Here is a 24,521-nt window from a genome sequence, read left to right as displayed (position 1 = left end):
AGATTTTATGAAAAGATAAACGTTATAGCGTGACGGACAAACCGATAGAAAGAAGTAACATGTATAAAGGTATATTATAGATTTTAAAAAAATTGAAAAAGTAGAAAATGACAGTAAAAAAAAGGAAACATTTAATTTGAAAAAAAAATAAATAAATTTATTCAATGGGGTATTTAAATATCATTTAAAAAAAAATTACGACATTTAAAAATTACAAATGATTAAAAAAAAAAACGAAACAAAAACAAATAAAAAAGTAAATAGAAATCCTACGAGTAGTGAAGATGCATGGAATTCTAAGCCGAAAATAAAATAATAAAAAAAAAGACAATTTAAATAAATAAGAAAAATAAACGAATCCATCTCTTCCCGGCGACAGCAGAACAACTACTACGAGTTGAGCGCTGGGCGGAGAAGGTGGACACTTCGAAATCTAGTGACAAGAACGTCCGCCTTTTCACTGTTTGAATAATTATCACAAAAAACACACAAAGAAAAAAAAAAGAAAGAAAGAAAAAAGAAAAACAAACAAAAAAGAAAGCAAAAAAGAAAGAATTTTGTCAAATGATCGAACTTATTAAGGGTTTGGTTTTTAAGACAACAAGCCGTTTAAGTCCATAAATATCAATAATTTTAATTGATTGAATAAGAAACTGTTTTGTGAGTCGGAGTTGCGGTCGGAGATTTTGGGGGATCATGTCGTTTATTTCGGCGCAGTCGGAGAAAAGTTTCTCCGACGACAGATTTCGGGCTACGGAAATTAAAGAAATCGACAAACAAGAGGGCCAAAAGAAATATCCCGATTATTGTCGGACTATGACCGTAAGGGGTAAGTAATTTAAATAACTATATGTGTGTGTGTGTGTGTGTGTGTGTGTGTGTGTGTGTGTGTGTGTGCGCGCGCGTGCGCGCGTGTGTGTTTGTGACGAATTCACAGCATTGTTTTACCTTTTTATTTTTCAACTTTTCCAACCGTATTTGCTTAAATGAAAGAATGCTGCCTAAACACACTATATAATACATATTATATGTATTATTTCATTTCACCTGAACAAGTCACATAGTTACGACGATGACAATGCTCCTTTGATATTGTCGTAACTTAACTATGTAACTTGTTCATTTGAAATTAAAAAAAAAATATCTTGATTTTTTTTTATTGAGCACGTTAGCTTCGTAAAATTCATTGAATTTTATCGTTGGGCCCTTTATATATATATATATATATATATATATATATATATATATATATATATATATATATATATATATATATATATATATATATATATATATATATATGCGTGTGTATGGAAGTGTGTGCGACGACGATCATCTGGAAAGATGCAGCAATCATCATTCATTCATATATATATATATATATATATATATATATATATATATATATATATATATATATATATTTGGTGTTTTTGTCTATTGATATCCATATTAAAAACCCTTTTTTCTATTTATTTAAAAAGAAAATACAACTTTGTTGTATATGGCTCGTGGAATTGCATTCATCTGATCTAACTAATTTGCATATTCTTTTAAACATTCATTTTAATTAATTCCCTATTTTTTCGGTTTTCTTATGGGATGATCATCTTTAGTTAACTATTATGTGTAATTGTACTCATGCAGATATTCTACATGATTTATACTTACGTAATACTTGCGTAAAAAGGTTATAGTAAACACAAACCCTTCTCTATACATTTATTTGTGTATATATATTTGCTTTAAAAAAATTGCCTGCCAAACATCTCTGTCAGTTTTTTATCTACGAAAATGAAATTTAGTATATAGGGTATTCGAACCCAGACGAAACTTTATATTTATATTTCATTTAAGGAATATCGGCGCAAAGTGTCAAACGTAAAAAAAAAAAAAAATGAAATTTGCCAGGTGAAAGTCGGACGACGGCATTACGAATATGCATGCGTAACGTAATAGCTATTGGCTTATGTGTTAATTTTTAACCTTGTAGCAAACATGCCTTCATAGCTCAGGCATTAACGTTAAAGGAAAACGCTAAACGTTTTGGTTTCAATTCTTGGTAGTGGCGCATGAGTAAATTTTTTTTTTTTTTTTTTTTTAATTTTTAAATCATTACTATATATTCGGTCCGATATAATATATCAATAAATACGAAATATGCATTAATCAAAATATCATATTTAAGCGTATTTTAGAACCGGGCAAGGCCAGGAAGCCTGCTAGTATATATGTAAAGTTATAACTGAAACAACCGAAGAAAGCCTCACATATCTCTCCGAAGTGAATTAGTTCACAATACAATGTTGTCTACATTGCACTGTAAAGAATCTAATGTTCATATTATAAAATTACTTTTCTATAATGTCCGGAATTAAAGTTTAAAATGCAAAAGTCAAGTATCATGGCTCAGTTGTGCTCTGAACAGAAGCATTCATTTCGAACGCGCCCCTGTCTTATCAAAAAACCTATTGCTTGTGCAGTGATAAAACTTCTCAAATGCACTTGTGATGTTAGGTTGTTTAAGGGTGTTAACTTTGGTCAAAATCAGACTTCTTTACTCAGATTTTTCAATTATCGAATTTCTATACTTATCGAAAGCATTCCGATACAAATCGAACGCTCTCAGACACATAAAGTAAATTTGTGTGATTTTTAATTAGCATAGCCATTTCTGAGCCCATAGGGAGCACTCTCTCTCTCTTTTTCTCTCTCTCACACACACAAAAACACACACGTATACACACAAACACAAAGTTCCTTATGCATATATATATATATATATATCTGTGTGTGTATGTATGTATATATATGTATATATATGTATATGTGTATAGATATATATATATACATATGTATATATATATCTATATATACATATACATATACATATATATCTATATCTATCTATCTATCTCTCTCTTTCTCTCTTTATATATATATATATATATATATATATATATATATATATATATATATATATATATATATAGCTCTATTTGTGATTGAGAATCATTACATAAACCTTGTGGATATTATTTGGATTTTATCTAACTTTTTATTTTATGTGTGTGTATGTATGTATGTATGTATGTATGTATGTATTCTTTTGTTTACAAAAATTGTCAGGAATGTTCAATAATTGGGTTCTCAATTTACAAAGCAGTTTTTTACATTATGCAAATAGAAAATAAAATAAAAGCAACAAAAGCAAAAAAAAATCATAGTTACAAAATGAATATATATATATATATATATATATATATATATATACGCACACATATATACGCACACACACACACACACTTGTGTGTGTATGTGTGTATGTGTGTGTGTGTGTGTGTGTGTGTGCGTGCGTGCAGTGGCACCAAAATGAAAGTCGGCACTTGTCATTTTTTCAAAAATCGCAAATTTAAGCTTAATTGAATGTAACTGTTTAAACAACCTAAACCTCATTTGATTCGACTTTTATTCTTCTATAATTTTACCTGTTCATATTTAACTTTTAATTGAAGTATTCTAGTGTTCACGCCAATTTAAAAGATTTATTTCAAATCGAGCAAGCAAAAAAACAACCCCACTTAGCACAATAGAAAATTGTTATTTGAATGTAACTTTAGAACATTAATACAACGCAAATACAACAGGAACACAACGAACTATTTAATATTTAGTAGCGTAGCCCTTATGCAATTTGACGGCCTGCAATCTTTAGGGCATTCCTTGAATTATTTTGCGGCAATACTCCGGTGAATAACCATCCCACTTCTCTTTAATTTTTGTCCAAAATTCTTCCAGATTTGAAATTTTATCATTGTGTGTTGCTGGATGTAATGTCATACGTTTTCGATGGGATTGAGGTCTGGAGATTGTGCAGGCCAATCCAAACACGGATTATCTTGACATTGTCATCTGTGTGGATGGGAGCATTATCCTGCATGAAGATGAGATTATCATCCAAATTCCGACCAAAGTAGAGTAGAAAATGCTCAGTTAACATATTAATGTACTTGGTCGAATTAATTCGACCTTGCAAACGAACTATAGGTCCTGGACCATTGGCACTAATAACGCTCCATACGAAAACTGAACCCCCATCACCTTACAGCGTTGAAACTGTGCACCTAGGATTATATGCTTCGTCCCTCCTTCGACGGACGTACTGCCTACTATCACTAACTAGCCTAGTGAACTTGTACTCGTCACTAAAAATCACTTTCGACCAGTATGAAGAGTCATGAGCTTCATTGCATCCGACGAAGTCGAGACGGCGCTTTCTAGTCTTTACAGAAATCATTGGCTTGGGTCTTGCAACACAGCCTCGCAAATTAAATCCTTCAACCTGTTCTCAACTGTAGAAAGAGAGCACTTTTTAACATCACGAGCACTGCCGTTGTTTTGGTGCGTTTGCACAGTCATCCATATTGTTTTCTCATCACATTTCAATTTGCGACCAATTTCTCGATTGCATAAACCAGGAAGGTGGAGATAAATGAGCTCCTGACGATCACTAAGAGAAAGTCGAGCCATGTGAACTAAATGTTCGTTGTATAACCTGGAACAACAACAACAATTACGATTAGAGATTCTTTGTTGTCTAACAGGTGGATATTTTAAGCTGGTTTTAAGCTCATTTGTTGCCGCGGATTCTCTTTTTGCCTTCTCGATTTGAAATGAATTTTATGAATTGACGTGAACACTAATACACTTCAAATAAAAGTCAGATATGAACAGGTAAAAAGCGAATCAAATAAGGTATACGTTGTTTAAACAGTTATATTCAGTTTAGCTTAAATTTGCGTTTTTTTGACAAAATGAAAAGTGCGGACTTTCTTTTTGGCGCCACTATATATATATATATATATATAGTCACACGCAAACACATATCGCGTTCAAGCAAACAAGTAAGTGAGTTCGCCATTCAAACACACACACACACACATATATATATATGTGTGTGTGTGTATATATATATATATATACACACACGCACATATACATATATTAACAGTCTTTTCCACCATATATACTTATAGATATATATATATATATACATATATATATATATATATATATATATATATATATATATATATATATGATGAAAATAATGGAAATAGTATTCCGACAAAATAGAGGAAGTCTCGAAATAAAGACGAAACGTTGATGAACACATAATACGGTTTGTTCCTTTTTATTTTCTCTCTCTCTCTCTCTCTCTCTCTCTCTCTCTCTCTCTCTCTCTCTCTCTGTATATATATATATATATATATATATATATATATATATATATATATATATATATATATATATATATATATATTCAAGCATAGCTGATTGAATACGACAGAGTTATTCTTTTTTCCGATTTTTCTGGATATCTTTTCAATTCGCCAAGCGGTCTTTTTAATTTCAATCGGCATGTTGTACAGAATTGCGCTCAAAATTTGTTGGTCAGCCATATTCTACTGACCTTTAACGAAAAAAAAAACTATAAATACACCAAGCCTCAAAGGAAAAGAAAAAGTAAACGAAAACAACAACAAAAATCGCCCTTGGTAATAATCGGACGCACCGATAAAAAGCACTTAAGTAGAAATAAAAAAAATGACCGCTCGGCGAATTGATAAGATATCCAAAAAAATCGGAAAAAGAATAACTCTGTCGTGTTCAATCAGATGTGCTGGAATAATGACTTGCTGCCAATATTGTTATATTTATTGTTATTATTATTATTATTATTATTATTATTATTATTATTATTATTATTATTATTTCAACCTCGAGCGTATTAATTAATTCATTACAAGTTGTTTTAATAGACGGGATAAAGATTATCCGTCTTCAAATGATTTAAGTTTAAATTAAATAATCTAAAGACGGGTAATCTTTATCCCGTCTATTAAAACAACTTGTAATGAATTAAAGTTGAAATCATAATAATAAATATTTAGTTCTACTAACATATTGGGCACTTTATCTTCTTTTTTACCAAATATACCTCTTAATATATATATATATATATATATATATATATATATATATATATATATATATATATATAGTAAATTATAAAATATATATGGCCTGAAGAGTTCTAGAGTGGACGAAACGCGGAATATTCAGTATAGCTTAATCGCCATATATATTTTATAACTTACTAACTAGCTCTACCTACGTATTGAGCACTTTTGAAGTAAATACTTAAAGTTTACGCATAAATTTATACTTTCGTATATCAATTTTATGTGAGTAAATAAAGAAGTTATATATATATATATATATATATATATATATATATATATATATATGACACAAAACTGTATTCCAAAGTTCATGATGTTGACCATCTTATAATTTATTCCTTTAATTCAGTTTACTTATACAGTTCTTGACAGTATCTGTTTTGTATCGCAAAATCAATCATTTAATTATTATATCAATCAGTGAATCTATTTTGCCCTTAATTCATCAGAAGAAATAGCAACAATTAATCCGTCAAAAGGAAATGAAGTGTTATTTGACATGATTATAATCCAAAAAAAATTGGAAGAGAAGCTGCATATACCTTAAATATGTTTCCATTACGCCATTTTGAGTTCTCTCTCTCTCTCTCTCTCTCTCTCTCTCTATATATATATATATATATATATATATATATATATATATATATAGAGAGAGAGAGAGAGAGAGAGAGAGAGAGAGAGCGGATGAGAGAGAGAAAGAGAGTTATTTGTCGCACTGACATTGATAATAACAGACCAACTTTTACTATTTAAAAATTAAAACGAACTTCTTAATGCATTCAATCATGAAAAATGCGAGTGACTTCAAAAATATTACCTAATTTGCAATTCTCACTGAAAAATAAAATTTCATGAATTAATTTTTTATTTTTGTAGTTTTTATTGGATGAATAGTTCCATTTAACTATTACGCACAGTTTTACTTATGCATAATTGTGTATAATTGTGTCGTATTTAGGATAGAACAGTTATAGCACACACGCATATATATACATCTATCTATCTATATATATATCTATAAAAGTGAAAGTGTCTGTCTGTCTGTGTGTATATCTGTGTATCTGTGTGTCTGTGTGTGTACATTTCTCTACGCAATAACTCTGTCAATTTTAAGTCTACACACTCGAAATTTGATATACAGTGTACTGAGATTTGGGAAATCTATGGGATCGGTTTTTGGCCAGAAATTTGAATGTTAAGCGGTCAAAGTCTAACGATTTGACCTTTGAGAACTCTACCAAACTCCTCCGACAATTTGGGGTCTAAACACTTGAAATTTTAGATATAGGTTCCTTGGGCATGGATCTAACTTAATAACTTGATTTGAGTCCAAAGCAATAAATTTAAAGGGGTCATAATAGGGGTCAAATTTAAAAAATTGGCCGTTTTTGTTTTGTTTTGCTCAGCATACACCTCCAAACACCCGGGCAACGCCGGGCACCCATGCTAGTATATCTATAAAAGTGAACGTGTGTGTGTGTGTGTGTGTGTGTGTGTGTGTGTGTGTGTGTGTGTGTGTGTGTGTACATTTCCCTACGGTCCTGGATACGACCTTAAACTATATCCGATGGTGAGGCCCCAGCTTGTGGGCTTTGGGGAGTGTGGAGCCACCCTTTAATGTCCATTGCTCCCAGGTCCACTCTGATCCGGAGTGGTAGTACCTGTTAGGGTCCCAACTATGGGTTAAATAGAAACCGACTTAAAAAACAAAAATATACTCTATTAAAAAAATTGTTCTTCAAAATCACTGGATTTGGCATTAAATAACCCAAAAGGGTTGATATGCCGTAAAACAAACAACCAAAAAAAAAAACATTTCCCTACACAATAACTCTGTCAATTTTTAGTCTACAGACTCGAAATTTGATATACAGGGTACTGAGATTTGGGAAAATCTATGTGATCGGTTTTCGACCAGAAATTTCAAGATTAAGGGGTCAAAGTTTAACGATTTGACTTTTGAGAACTCTACCAAACTCCTCCGACAATTTTCAGTTAAACACTTGAAATTTTAGATATAGGTTCCTTGGACATGGATCTAACTTAATAACTTAATTTAAGCCCAAGATAATAAATTTTAAGGGGACATAAAAGAGGTCAAAGTTAAAAAAAAATAAACCACTTTTTTTTTAGCTCAACATACATCTTCAAATACCCGGGCAACGCCGGGCACCTATGCTAGTATATCTATAAAAGTGAACGTGTGTGTGTGTGTGTGTGTGTGTGTGTGTGTGTGCGTACATTTCCCTACGCAATAACTCTGTCAATTTTAAGTCTACAGACTAAAATTTGATATACAGGGTACTGAGATTTGAGAAAATCTTTGGAATCGGTTTTCGGCCAGAAATTTGGCTGTTAAGGGATCAAAGTTCAACGATTTGACCTTTGAGAACTCTACCAAACTCCTCCGACAATTTGGGGGTCTAAACACTGTAAATTTTAGATATAAATTCCTTGGACATGGATCTAACTTAATTTGAGCCCCAAAAAATAAATGTTAAGGGGTCATAATAGGGGTAAAAAAAAAAAAAATTAAATTGATCTCTGCGGTCTCTACCAAATTACTCAGACAATTTCTGGCCTAAACATTTGAAATTTTACATAAAGGGTATTCAGAGATAAGGCAAGCTTTTTTATCGGTTTGGGTCGAAAATGTTTAGTTACCAATATATAAATGTATGTATGTATGTATGTTTGCAAGTCTGCCTAAAACTTTTGACAGATGCGACGGATTTTATCAAGATCAGTATCGTTTTAAAGTCCGACCTTTCAGGCGACTAATATCGAAAAATTGGCTAAAAATATTAATATCTTCACCTTTAACTGGGAACTTTTATACAGGGGGGGGGTCGCTTTTTTCACCGATATTTTTGAAAGTCCTCCTCTCCTTTCGATTGTCTAGCCTTAATTTTAAAAAATGTCACTTCCGTATTGGCGGTGGTCGTAACAGACATCAGGTTTTTTTGTCCCCGTTCATTTCCTCCTTCGCGGTACGGGTTCGAGCCTCCCTTCCTACTACCACTTTTTTTTTTTTTTTTTTTTGCTAAACAGACACATCCAAACACCCGGGCAACGCAATGCTGAAATGCTAGTCTATCTATATATCTATAAAAGTGTGTGTGTGTGTGTGTGTGTGTGTGTGTGTGTGTGCATTTCCCTACGCAATACCTCTGTCAATTTTCAGTCTACAGACTCGAAATTTTATATACAGTGTACTAAGATTTGGGAAAATCTATGTGATCCGTTTTCGGCCAGAAATTTGGCTGTTAAGGTATCAAAGTTCAACGATTTGACCTTTGAGAACTCTACCAAACTCCTCCGACAATTTGGAGTCTAAACACTTGAAATTTTGAATAAAGGTTCCTTGGACATGGATCTAACTTAATAACTTGATTTGAGCACAAAATAATAAATATTAAGGGGTCATAATAGAGGTCAAAGTTTAAAAAGTTTTTTTTTTTTTTACTCAGAATACACCTCTAAACACCCGGGCAACGCCGGGCACCCATGCTAGTAAGTATATATTTTTGTTGCAGCTATAAAAGTGAAAGTGTCCGTGTGTCTGTGTGAGTGTGTCTGTGTACATTTCCCTACGCCATAACTCTGTCAATTTTTAGTCTACAGACTTGAAACTTCATATACAAGGTATTTGAATCCATTATATTTGTGTTTTAGCCCGAAAAAATCGGTGCAAACGTGTGAAAATTAAAAAAAATTAAATTCGCCAGGTGAAGGTCGAACGCCGGCATTACGAACTCATAATATAGTAGTTATTGGTTCATGTTGTGATTTTTAGCCTTACAGTAAATATCTCTCCATAGCCCAGTCATTGGCGGCAGAGGCAAAAATAAATCGTAAACTAAACATTTTGGTTTCGATTCTCGATGGTGGCACACGAGTCGTTTTTTTCCCCCCCCCCCCTTTAACTTTTTAAATCATTCCTATATATTGCGTCCAATATAATCTATCTATCGATCCATCTATCTATATCTATTATATATATATATATATATATATATATATATATATATATATATGTATGTATATATATATATTATATAAATGAACGTTTCTCTGTGTGTGTCTGTCTGTCTGTGTACATTTTCCTACGCAATAACTCTGTTAATTTTTAGTCTACGGACTCGAAATTTGATATACAGGTACTGAGATTTGGGAAAATCTATGTGATCGATTTTCGGTCAGAAATTTGACGATTAAGGGGTCAAAATTCAACGATTTAACCTTTGAGAACTCTACCAAACTCCTCCGCCAATTTTGGGTCTAAACACTTGAAATTTTAGATATAGGTTCTTTAGACATGGATCTAACTTAATAACTTGATTGGAGCCAAAAACAATACTTGTTAAGGGGTCATAATAGGCGTCATATTTTTAAAAATGGACCTTTTTTTTATTTATTTATTTTTATTTTTTTTTTTTTGCTCAGCATACACCTCCAAACACACGGGCAACGCCAGACACCCATGCTGGTCTATCTACACTCTATAAATTCTTTTTTGTGTGTGTGTATTTACATTCATATTAAAAACCCTTTTTTCTATTTATTTAAAAAGAAAATACAATTTTCTTATATATGGGTTGTGGAATTGTATTCACTAGCAAAAGATCTAGCTAATCTGCATATTATTTTAAACATTCATTTTAATTAATTCTCTATTAGTTTCTTCGGTTTTCTAGTGAAATAATCATCTTTAGTTAACTATTACGTGTAATTATATTCATGTAAGTATTTTACATGATTTATACTTGCATAATATTTGCGTAAAATCTTTACAGTAAACAAAAAATTGTTTCCATATATATTTATGTATACGTATATATTTTGGTTTAATCAGTTCGTCTATCTATCAATCTATCTATATATATATCTATAAAAGTGAACGTGCCTGTGTGTCTGTCTGTATGTCTGTCTGTGTCTGTACATTTCCATACGCAATACCTCTGTCAATTTTTAATCTACAGACTCGAACTTTTATATTCAGGGTACTGAGATTTGGGAAAATCGATGTGATCGGTTTCCGGCCAGACATTTGGCGATTAAAGGGTCAAAGTTCAAGGATTTGACCTTTAAGAACTCTACCAATCTCCTCCGACAATTTTGTGTCCAAACACGTGAAATTTTAGATATAGGTTTCTTCGACATGTATCTAACTTAATAACTTGATTTGAACCTAACACAATAAATGTTAAAAGGTCATAATAGAGGTGAAAGTTTAAAAAATTGACCGGTTTTTTTTTGTTTTTTGTTTTTTGCTCAGCATACACATCCAAAGACGCGGGCAAAGCCGGGCACTCGTGCTAGCATATCTATAAAAGTGAATGTGCCAGTGTGTCTGTGTGTCTGTCTGTGTTTGTGTGTATACATTTCCCTACGCCATAACTCTGTCAATTTTAAATCTACAGACTCGAAATTTGATATACAGGGTACTGAGATTTGGGGAAATGTTTATAATCCTTTTTTAGCTAGAAATTTGGCTGTTAAGGGGTCAAAGTTCAACGATTTGACCTTTCAGAACTCTACCAAACTACTCCGACAATTTTAGGTATAAACAATTGAAATTTTAGATATAGGTTCCTTAGACAGGGATGTAACTTAATAACTTGATTTGAGTCCAAAACAATAAATGTTAAGAGGTCTGTTGTGGTGGCACACATTCATTTGCATATGTGGATAGTAATTACACATAAATAGGAAGACTCAGTTAGTCTGAGTGTGTGTTCACCAGAAGCCACCGAAGCCGCCGAGAGCAGATATGTTTCTCCAGCAAAGACTCTCTTATTTGACACCATTATGTAAATATCCTGTAAATATACCTTTTCCTAATACACTTCTTATTTGATCTACCTTTGTTTGTTGAGTCGTCATTTGTATTGCTTTCTACGTTACTTGTTTCAACCTGCAAACTTAACAGTGACGACGAGGATGAACGTCAAATATAAGGTTGACGAAGAAATGGAAAGAACTCACTAAAAAAAAAGTACAACACAACGGTTGACCTTTCTAAGGAATACAAGTTTTGACGAACGAAATAGTCGTAAAAACGGATTTTACGCTAAAGAGAAGTTCGACTCAAGCGGAAAAAAATGAATAATTCAGCGAACATTGGAAAACTGTCAAGTATTTTCCTCGCGAAGTACAACACTAAAAGAAAGAAACGGTTGTTTCCCAAATTCCAAGAACAAAAACTACATTCAGGTTAAAAAAAAAAAAAGTAACCTCAATTAATAGTATTTTATTTACTAAAATACTAGTCGGGGAAAAAAAGAGACAACCCAAAACCTTTAATTGCAGTCTCAAAGAAAAAAAAAAACTCGAACGTGGCAAAAAAAAAAAAGCGACGATTTACGCCTTTTCCCGTGGAATCCATCTTTAAAAAAAAATAACAAACTGTAAAAGTGAATTTTTGTAAAACGACTAACAGATTCGTATTACTAAATTACGAAGAGCAGATTCGTATTACTAAATTACAGGGAAGTAACATACGAAGAAAAAAAAGTTCACCAGTGGATTTCCTAAATTGCTGTAAATACCAACTAAAGACTTTTTGGTAAACCAAATTTTTCTCTTCGGTATTTAAAAAAAAATACCACAGTTAAACTAAAATCAAGGAAAATTTTTTTTTAAACTAAAGTTGTCACTGGATAACGGATATAAGACAGTAAAACGTGACGCAAAAAAAAAAAAATTTAAATGTAGTCCATACATTTTTTTTTATCAATTGTGACTCGAGTTGAAAAACTTCTTTTTTTTTTCTATAGAAAGAGTTGTACTTAAGTTCGGCTGTTATTTATTAGGAAATGCCTAAAACGGAAAAGTAAATCGTATTTTGTGGTTTCAGCAAAAGCCTCAGTTCTTATGTTGTGGTTGGATGAGCTTGACTCGCTAGCAAAGTGAGAAAATATTATTCGAGCAGCGATATTACTATTGAAAACAGGAACTATGAACAATTTTTTTTGTAACACAAGCCATTTTATATGGTACGGATATTGCGTTGCATGTGAAATTGTACAATTTTTCTTCGTAACTGCATTACTGCTACTGAAGGATACAAAAAAAATGGAAGATTTATCTAGAATGTTAATGCAATTTTTGCAGACGCAACAAAAGGCGCAATCCGAGCTAGATGCACGTAGAGAGGAGAAATTATTGAAATGGCAAATGGAACAAGAAGAAAGGCAGAAGAAATTACAACTTGAACAAGAAGAAAGGCAGAAGAAATTACAATTTGAATATGAAGAAAGGCAAAATGAACGTTTTGCTAAAACACTGGAACTATTAAAGACTAATCGAGAAAATGTCGACAGTACTAATTTCTCGCATACAACTATATTTAATAGCATGGACACATTTAATTATGTGCTGGAGGAAGAAAATACTTTTGAAGCATACTATACAAGATACGAGGATGTCTTTCAACTGGACTGCAAAAGTTGGCCAAATAGCCAGAAAGTGAGCCTTTTACTCAGGAAGTTGGGTGTAAGAGAACACAGCAAGTTCGTAGGTTATATACTACCTAAAAAAAACTACGGAATTAGATTTCATGGAAGCTGTAAAATTACTAAAAGAATTATTTAATCTGAATATATCTCTTTTTCATAAGAGATGGTTGTATATGAACCTAAGGAAGATGGACAACCAAGATTATTTGACATACGCATCAGTTGTCAATAAAAACTGTGATAATTTTAATTTTTAACCTAAAGGAAAAAACAAACCATGTTAACTCCTTCCAACAGACCTGTTTGCAAATATAGCTGCTTCCACTGCATGGACTCTTACTCAGCCCCTCTTCCAGTAACAAACAATGAAATAGCAATGCCCTGTAATCACTTTGATAATTTTTCAGTTGATATATAACCCTTATAAACTAACCCGTTAACATTAACCACCAAGGCGGGGGCGCAGAAATACCTGGATTAAGACCCAGGCGCGAGGGAAACCCTCTCGGTGCTGATGGACCCGTAGATCTTCTCAGGTCATCCGTCTAGGAGAAGGAAAACTCTGAAGCTAAGGGGTGGAAGGCCTCTCCAGTCTTGGATGACAACCTTCCTAGAGCTGGTGACTCAAACAAATTACCGGTCTGCAAACCTAAACTGCTTAAGGAGTAGATAGGCACTGTCTATCGCCCGGCTTCCATACTCCTTCTTTGCCTATTAGCTAGACGTAGAGGTTGAATCACAGGGAGTCGACGGACCTTCAGTGGTCGATCTTGTTTCCTGACTAGGGCAATGAACGCCGTTTTCCCCACTTCCGACACATCCCATCCCCTAAACTGGGCACTTGGGAGTGCTTGAATGCCATAATGCCAGTACAAGTAGATTGGGTTGACCATCGTCTGATGGCTTGAGGATACCGGATAGACAGTTCCTGGCTGCTATTTTCGACTGGTAGTACCTAACTCTTTGGTAGCGCTTAGAGCGGCTGCTCCATCAACAGTTGTATAATATCGGGTTGTTTGTAGTGCCATGTCGCGCATAGAAACGAACCCTGCACTCATCCCCGGTGGGCTATCCCGAGGCCATAATCCTAGTAGATAGCAGGACAACTGATTGTCTGCTTGTGTTGCATGTCTGGTATTCTGCATAAACACTTGTTCAGCATCCCTTACCTAAACTGAAACTCTTAAAAAAATGACAGTACAATAAAAAAAATTACGCTAAAACCAGGCCCAAACTCAAACAAAACCAACCTGCCTTCTCCCTTGAGGCTTGCATTTACGAACATCCGTGGACTTAGAACTAATTTAAGTTATATCGAAGCATTTCTCCTAACAAACACCCCGGATATCTTAACACTAAGTGAGACTAACCTACACCCCTCCATCCCTTCTAACTACTTTAACATGCCTGGATATCTCCCACTCTGCCGTAAGGACTCTGACAGACATATGCACCGGCTTATAGTATATATTCGGAACACCCTCCTCTTGACTAGAGAAACTAAACTAGAATCGGACGATCAAGCCTTTATGTGCTTTAGACTAAACATGCAACATAACATTAGCTACTTTTATTTTCTCTACTGCTCTCCATCGACCCAGGACTAACCCTAATAAACAAAGTCTCTGACAGCATAGATACAGCACTTTCCCTCGACACTAGCGCACAATTGCATGTGTTTGGTGACTTCAATGACCACCACAGAAACTGGCTTGGATTTTCTACTCACACAGACACAGCTGATATGACTACATATAACTGCTCTCTATCTCATTCCCTATCACAGATGGTTACGTTTCCAACCCGTTTCCCAGACCAGAAAGAACAACACGCATCACTTCTAGATCTGTTTCTTACCATGGTTCTCGATGACTTGGGAACGCCGATTTGAAATAGCCCTAAACATTAGAGCCAAAACTGAAGAGCCACTGCTCAAAACAACGAGATATTATAAAAAGGCTGACTGGGAAGCCATCAGGGATCTCATCAGAGACGCCCCATGGCAAAATATCTTTTCACTTCCTGCTGAACAGTGCACACATGAGATCACTGAATGGTTCAAAACAGCAATTGAAACACATGTTCCAACACGGAAATTTATAGCAAGCCCCACTCTTCCCAATAGTTTACTTCTACTTTGCGCAGGCGGCATGCGTACCGCAGATTTAACCGACATAAGTCCAGTTCAAACAGGCAAAAGTATATAGAAACCAGAAGTAACTGTAAGAAAGAAATAGCGACAGCTAAGAGAGAATTTACTGAAACCACCAAAAAATGTATCGAAGCACAGAAATTAGGGACCCGCGACTTCCGGAAAATCTACAACAGTGTAATAAATAATAGGTAATCAACAATTCCCCCACTATACAACAATCCTGAGGTGGGTTGCTCTGCAACTGAGAAGGCTAACATGCTTGCCAGTCGGTTGTCCTCCAACTCCACACTGGACCCTGCTAACCACCCCCTCCCTGACTTTCCTTTGCGGACAGACGCCACACTAGACGATCTGAAATCACCCCTTCTCAGGTGCATGCTATCATAAGAAATCTTGACACTGCAAAAGCATGTGGACCTGATCTCATCACAGCTGTGCTATTAAAAAAGTGCTCCGCCGAAGTAGCTCCAGTTTTCTCCAAACTTTACAACAAATGCCTTAATGAATCTTGCTTTCCTGCTGGAAAACTTCTTCTGTAGTACCAGTTTTCAAGAATTCTTGCGAAAGAACTGACCCATTAAATTATCACCCCATTAGCTTCCTCTCACTTTTCGCCAAAATATTTGAGACAATAATTAACTAAGCTCTAGTCCATCACCTTACAGATGCTAAACTTCTGACTGACCAACAATATGGATTTAGACAAGCCCGTTCAACAGCAGACATCCTAACTGTAATCTCAGGACGTATATACCAGTCACTGGACAAAGCTGGGGAGGGATGAGCGGTAGCTCTAGATATATCTAAGTACGGCATGAAGGTCTTCCCAGGAAAATCAGATCATATGGCATCACTGGAAGAATATATGACATAATTAAATCCTTCTTGGATAAGAGAAAAATCTAGGTTGTCCTCGACGATCGTACATCTAAACAATACGATATAAATGTGGGAGTGCCTCAGGGGTCTATCCTGGGACCTCTGTTATTCCTAATATTCATAAATGACCTCCCTGACAGAATTGCCTGTGAGATGGGTATATATGCTGACGATACCACACTCTATAAAAGACACGACAGGAAAACAAATGCACACATATCTAAAGAAATGGCAGAAGCACTAGAGGATGACCCCGATCTATAGTTGAATGGGGACATAAACTGATGTTCACATTCAATGCTGCCAAGACAAAACTCGTTTCCTTCAATAATTACAAGAAACCTTCTCTACCACCAATAGCAATGGCCAATGACTCTTTATCTGAAAGCACATCCTTTAAACTCCTCAGCCTAACGCTCTCAGGAAACATGAGTTGGAACAATTACATCGAGAGTATCGCCAAGACCGCTGCGAAGAAGGGAGGTTCTCTCTACCATGCTAGAAAGATACTAACGCCCGAAAGTATTCTATACCTCTATAAGGCCACCATTCGCCCATGTATGGAGTATTGTTGTCATATTTGGGCTGGTGCATCTACCACTAGTCTCTCGCTCCTAGACAAGGTTCAAAAGAGAGTCGCCAATCTGATAGGTGCTGAACTGTCATCTAAACGTCAGCCCCTGTCCCATCAACGAAATGTTGCATCCCTCTGCCTGTTCTACAAGTACTTTAACGGTGAATGCTCTGACGAACTGCAAGCACTTGTGTCCCCTCGACGTAAATACCCACGACAAACCCGACAAGCAGCTAAATCCCACCCCTTCACAGTAGAGATCCCTAGATGTAAGAGAGCCTTCTACTCCAGTAGTTTCTTCCCCAGGACAGCTAAACTTTGGAATTCCCTTCCGGGTCCCTGCTTCCTCAGCTGTACTGACATGCAGAAATGCAAGTTCAACGTGAACCGACATCTTGCTGCTCAACTCCCTACACAGTACTCCTGATGCCCATGTCCCTGATAGTAGCCCCCTACAACAAAGTGGCAATATGCCTTGTTTGGGGTGAAAATGTAATAAAAAAAAATAAATAAAAAAGTTTGTAATTTATTAATGTTATTTCCATAAGAATACATACACAAATTAGAATTAGTAAATTTACTAATTATTAAATAAAACATTTTGGTAGAAGATTCATAAATTAATGTAGATTGTTAGTACTATTAGTTGGGTTTAGTGACTTTGATGAAATTCCATAATAGAATCATATAAAATGTATATGCAGGTTCTCTCGGATTATAATCATGTCATTTCCTTTCGACGGATTGATTGATGCTGCACTGTCAAGAATTGTAAAAGTCAATTGAATTCAAGGAATAAATTATAAGATGGTCAACATCATTAATTTTGGAATATAGTTTTTTGTCATTTATTATATATATTGCTCTGTAATTACATTGAGCTTCTTAAATAAGGATTGGTATATATCATAAGAAATATATTTCTACAGAAATATACATATATATATATATATATATATATCTGTAGAAATATATTTTCTTATAATATCTCAGAAATATATATATATATATATATATATATATATATATATATATATATATTTCTGTAGAAATATATTTTCTTATAATATATACATATATACTGACTTAGGAGGGTCATATACATTCTAATTTTCAAATGGAAGCCTGAAATAAATTTTTAAAAAACGGCTTTAGAAGTTTTAATATTGTTTTGAAATTTTTTATTTTAACTAAAATTAACCATATTCTAAGCAATATTCAACTTGAAGCGTAAAATGTTCAAATGTAATAAAAACAATAAGAATAAAGGATCTTGATCTAAATAAATTCTTCAATCTCAAAGTTTAAATAATTAAAAAAAATAAATAAATAAAATACTTCATTGGTACTGCCAAAATGTTTCCAGGTGCTGAAGCATCTGTTTAAAAAGGGGGCGCATTTTTTAATTTTTTATTTTAGTGAGAGAAAAAAGTAGAAATCGATTAGCAATGCGTAATAAAAATATTTTAAAATAAAAATATGATGAAAACCTTTTAAAAAAAAAAAACACAATTGTTGATGGCTACACTCTTTTAAATATACATTTTTTTTCTCTCGTTGGAACTACACAACCATCACTTTAAATATATATATATATATATATATATATATATATATATATATATATATATATATATATGTAATTATTAAATGCCTACAGACACTAGTGTTTCATTCTTTAGGGAATTATTTTTATAGGGTGTCACGATTAACACTAATCGATAGATTCAAACCGGCCGACAGTAGCCATCCCTGGCTTCATTAGCAAGGACCTAGTTCATTCAGCTACCGTTAACCGCGAGAAATGCTATTGAATTTAAACATTTTTAAATGCGTTTTAACGTCTGTTAGAGTGATCTAATCATTATCTGCTGATCTGCTCATAAGAGCTAAATTTACCGACTTTAATTCAACTGAAAGTGCTCAACGATGTGAAAGGAGTTCCGTAAATGGGCTGACATAATATACATTTTTTTTTTTTTTTGAGTGGATTAAAGTAAAAAACAAACACGTAATATGTAAATATGTTTTTGCAAACCTAAAAATACGCTTGTTTGGGTGCTTTGTAAATCATAGTTTTACTGGTAGCTTAAAAATCAATAAATATTTATTATTTGATCATTAATACGAATCGCTAAAAATAAAGTTTGAAACAAAAATAATAAAAACAACAAATATTTGTCATCGAAAAATAGATACAAATTTTTCCGATACCGATTCCGAGACCCTTAAAAATTATAATTTTTCAGTGCCCGATTCCGATTCTGACTAACCGCTCTCTCTCTCTCTCTCTCTCTCTCTCTCTCTCTCTCTCTCTCTCTCTCTCTCTCTCTCTTTATATATATATATATATATATATATATACATTGTTTTAACAAAAACCAAGACTTCAAAGAATGGATTGATAGCAACAAATAGTGTATTTCATCGTTAGTTACAATTGTTTCAAGACTATTCGGACAAATCAAAAAATTTATGTCGTTTGAAATTTTTCACAAAAACAGCCATTGAATTCTTAAATTAAATTTCTTTATTTCTTTATTTAATTTGAATTATTTTTTTAATCATTGATTTCTTAAATTTAATTTCTTTATTTCTTTATTTAATTTGAATTATTTTTTTAATCCGGACTAGTCAACTAAGTTAAATTATTGCGAGTCTATGTTAGTTTCGTATCTGGACTTTGCCTTGTTTATTTACAAAAATATCAGCTAACCTATTTATTTGATTTAAGAAAAGTTTTTGTTTAAAACTTATTCAATAAGGAAAGAAACTTTAACATTACTTTATACTTAGTTCATTCTCATTCTTCATTTAAAATTAAAGATCACAATCTATTTTTATTTATTTTTTGTTTTCTTTCGTTCTTTCCTATTAAGATTTACGATTATCGGATATTTTAGAAGTAGACAGAAAGATAACTCTGTACGTTCGAAATTTTAAAGCTTTAGTTGAAATTATAAGTTACCAAAATCCTAATATGTCTTCATAACGATGAAAGGGGAGTAACTCAAGCCGTTCAATGTTTCTAGGTTTGGTAAAATTCCTAATATGCATTTATGATTTATTTATTAATTACACAAATCCAATTAAAACTAGGCTAACATATTAAAAATATAAGTTTGTAATGCATATCTTAACCATGATACTAATTTTATTACCAAAGATTTAACCCACGTTTGCCATCCAACCATAATTTTCTGAGGTTATGCGTGGCTTTAATACAAAATGACAATTCGCGAATTAAGTTCTTAAATATTTATCTAATAATAATACATATCCCATTAATTAGTATTCTAATAATAAATCTAATGTACGTTTTACTCCAATGAAAATGAGGGTTCACCTTGTTTTTTTAATTTAATCGTTTAGAACAAGAGTATTATTTAAAAAGCTAGGATTTTTCAAGTTTTACTGATCTAAAAACAAACCGCTTTATATCAAATAACTTAAAACCATACTCCAATATATCCCTAAATCTATTGGAAAAATAATTTTTTGATAATCATAAAACTTTTACAATTAGTTTTTGAAAGATAGTTGTTATAAAAGCACTCAAAATAACTATACTGACCCAACATCACTTACTAACGTATCTAGAAAAGAAAGAAGTTTAAAAATTATCTAGTTTACACCCTCATTTATTTTCATAGTAAAAACCAAACATGGAAAACATTTCTAAACCTATATATAAATTTACGCTTTTTTCTTAATAATATCCTCCTTAAAATCCTTATAAAAGCACCATTAAATTTAGTTACGGTTTGGTGATAAATTAGAAAGAGCAAGAATGTGATTTGCAACAGACCTGTTTCATAAAATAGATAGTTTACCGATCCAGAATAACAATTAAGGATATCGTAATATTAATAAATATTATATTGATAATACTGATGATAACTTCAAAGAAAGATATACCGAGCACAAATGATCTTTCAAGAATTGAAATTATACACAAAAGCTCACGTCAATCTTTACATACAACTTGTTATTTACGCCTAACTGAAAAATACATATAATTTAATTTAAAAATAAAGATAAGCTTCTAAATAAAAAAAAGCAGAAAACATCAATAAATTGCAGGCATTACAAATTACACTTTATCAGCCATCTTTGTCTTCCTAAATGCAATATTAACTCTATTTATACAAGTGTATATTACGTTAATATTTGTATATTTTTATTTTATATTTTTGTTTTATATTTTTGCTTTATTTTATTTTAGTACTAGGATTATGTATCATTGTTGTTGTTGTTATTATTATTATTATTATTATTATTATTATTATTATTATTATTATTATTATTATTACCACCCCTACCCCATCGTTTACCCATTTATCACCAAATCTTCATCAAACTTATATGTTGGATTGCTTATTTTTGTATATCTCTTGTTTTTATATATATCTCGTTTTTACATATCTTTTACTATTTAAATATTTAATTGCTAAATTTAATTTGTTACATTGGTATATTATATCACATAATACTTTTTATATTTCTTATTATCTTATATTATTTTTTTATATTGTTTTTTACTTTATTATCTTATTATTCTACCACTTTTTATTACTTTAATGCTTTATTATAATATTTTATATTATTTTATCGTTTTGGCGCTATTGTTACATTATCATCTTTATATATTACTATTTTGATATATTTAGTCTTATTTCATTATTTTATTACTATATCATGATATTATCATTTTATCATGCTACATTACCACGTTGATGCACCTGTTACTGCCAGATCACCAAAGTTAAGCAACATTGAGCCTGGTCAGTACTAAAATGTGTGACGATTTGGAAATATCATAAATGTAATAAAATAAATGAAACCTAATATTTCAATTTTTTTAGGATCTCAAGTGCGAACGCAGATCCCACGATAACGTGGTATCTTTTGTTGTTGTGTGTTTGTTTGTTTGTTTTTATCTGAATGAAATTTACTTACCTAAGGCGTTGGAGTGATGTACTTCCAAATTAGTAGTCTATCATCAAATCATAGGTGTTCGTTAATAAATAAATATACAAACCAAACAGCTGGAATTTTCAACTTATACTAGTGGGACATGTGGAAATTTTACAGCGGATTCTTTCATATGTAATATATTGATGCTCTGTGGATATTCAGCATAAATGGAGACGCCGTGATATTATTGTATTTCTTTTGTTAAAACTGCAAAAGTATTTATCTAAGTTAGCAGGGACGCCCGGCGTAGCCCGGTCGTAAAATAACCCTAAATATATTTTGATTTATGCATATTTCGTATATATTATTATAGAGTCAATTTTCTATCAATTCTTATAATAAATTGTGATTCCAAAAATAAAAAATATATCCATATTGCTTGGGTGCATCAGTTAGAATCGAAACAGAAACCAAAACTTATTAGGAAAAAACATGTATATATATATATATATATATATATATATATAACTTGAGTGCCATCAGCTATCATCGAAACCAAAACCAAAACCAAAAATTATGAAAAATTCTTGGTAAATGGAAGTTCATAACAATTAAACGAGAGTCACGCGGAAGAAAAAAAATAGGTAAGCGTGGCACACAAAATAACACATGCGCTATCGTATTAATATATAGATGATTTACTAAAGAATACCCGACACGGGACGGGCAAAATTAATTTTCCATGCCGAACAGTTTTGCGCCTTTAAAGATTATGATGAATAAACTTTACTTTAGAATAGCAATACATAAAAAATAATACTATAATATAATATAATATAAATACATTTGATAATCTATATATATAAAAGCCAAACGTCTGTGTGTATGTATGTTTGTTTGTAACGCTAAAACTTTTGAAAGACGGAACCAAACTTGACAAATTTGGTATCATATCGAAGCCCCATCACCCGGATGACAAATATCGAAATTTCACGTCAAACGGACCACTTGAAGTTGGTCAACTGATCAGTTATCTTCGAGGGGGGCCCCCCAAAAACCTGTCATTATCTATATATATAAAAGACAAATGTTTCTTTGTAACGCTAAAACTTGAGATGAAAGATTCCTCTCCCCTAAGAATAAAACATATGTTCAATATCTGCTTTTGTTTTTTCATTGTTTATACGGTCCCGAGCAACGCCGGGTAGCCCTGCTAGTAATTTATAAAAACAAAACTAGCATAACACCTAAAATATAAACAAAAATATAAGCAAACACATCTAAGTTAAAACGAAGTTACCTTGTAATACATAAACGATGACAGTTCATTCCTCTCCAAAAATAAAGAAATAGAGGGGTGAATTGTAAGTCAATTGACTTTCTCTGATAAAAGATCGACCATCGACTAATGAAAACAGGATCAGGAGTAACAAAGAATTTGATTGGTTGACGAGCAAACTCAATAACATATATAAAGTCACATGGTAATGTCAATTTCATCAATTAGTCTGAGGAGTCCCCACGAGTTCAAAACTCGGAAAATTTGCTGTAGATTAATTGCCATATATATTTTGCAAATGTTATATATATATATATATATATATATATATATATATATATATATATATATAATGTTTGAACTGTGCGTAGGTAATGCGAGAATAACGTCAAGAATGAGAGTTCAATAGAAACGTTGTTTTAATTTGAATAAAATATACTACGCATCAAGTGCGCTTGAAACCAAATCACAATGTAATATTAGGAAAATAAACATTACCTCCGAAATATATTTGGATAAATTTCAAACAAGTAAAATATTTGTTTATGTTCAAACATTTCAAAATACAACTGCCAGATACAACGCGCGGCTCTATACGAACAGACTTATTTCTCCAACGTTACAACATGGCAAGGAAGAAGAAAAGGAACAAAAAAGAAACAAAAACAACACACTGAAGATGGAGTATACCTCTGAAATATATTTGTGATAAATTTCAAACAAGTAAAATATTTGTTTATTTTTCTAATATTACGTTGTGATTTGGTTTCGAGCGCACTTGATGCGTATTTTATTGATCCAATATAAAAAAATGTTCTTTCATTGGAAAATTGTTTTGTCAGTAAACCAATTAATTTCCTGCATCGCTAAATCGTTTTACTTAAATGAATTAACAATAATACCAATGTTCTTAAAGGGATCATAAGTTGCTTTTCATGAACACTGTTTAAGGGATTTATAAACAAAACAGTATATAAAATCATGGCTCCCCAGCAGTTTTGATTAAACACCAACTCCTTTAAAACGCATGAACAAAAATATTTTGATACTGATTCTAGTTTTTTTTTATTTATTTTTATTATTATCTGAAAAGATGTATTTCCCCTGTTATTATTTTAGTAAGAACGAATAACTATTTCGTTATCTTTTTTTACTAAAATACAATTGTTAATTCTTTTATTTCCCTCCCCCCCCCCATGCGTACCACGTCTCGGGTATCACAATTTTACTT

General features: G+C 32.5%; 1 protein-coding gene across 1 annotated transcript in view; it reads left to right on the top strand.

The window, feature by feature from the left end:
• The first annotated feature begins 405 nt into the window (after positions 1–405).
• LOC145245697 (ventral anterior homeobox 2-like) overlaps positions 406–24,521 on the top strand; it is a 62,899-nt gene continuing 38,783 nt past the window's right edge. The window contains exon 1 of the mRNA XM_080107243.1: positions 406–829. Coding sequence (XP_079963369.1) covers positions 697–829 — 133 coding nt within the window. The 5' untranslated portion in view covers positions 406–696. The remainder of the gene's footprint in view (positions 830–24,521) is intronic.

The sequence above is a fragment of the Euprymna scolopes genome, chromosome 23 (assembly GCF_053919585.1).
Source record: "Euprymna scolopes isolate OS-2025 chromosome 23, ASM5391958v1, whole genome shotgun sequence".
Classification (NCBI taxonomy): Eukaryota; Metazoa; Mollusca; class Cephalopoda; order Sepiida; family Sepiolidae; genus Euprymna; species Euprymna scolopes.
Note: the sequence above shows the minus strand (reverse complement) of the source record. Positions and strands in the feature narration are given on the sequence as shown.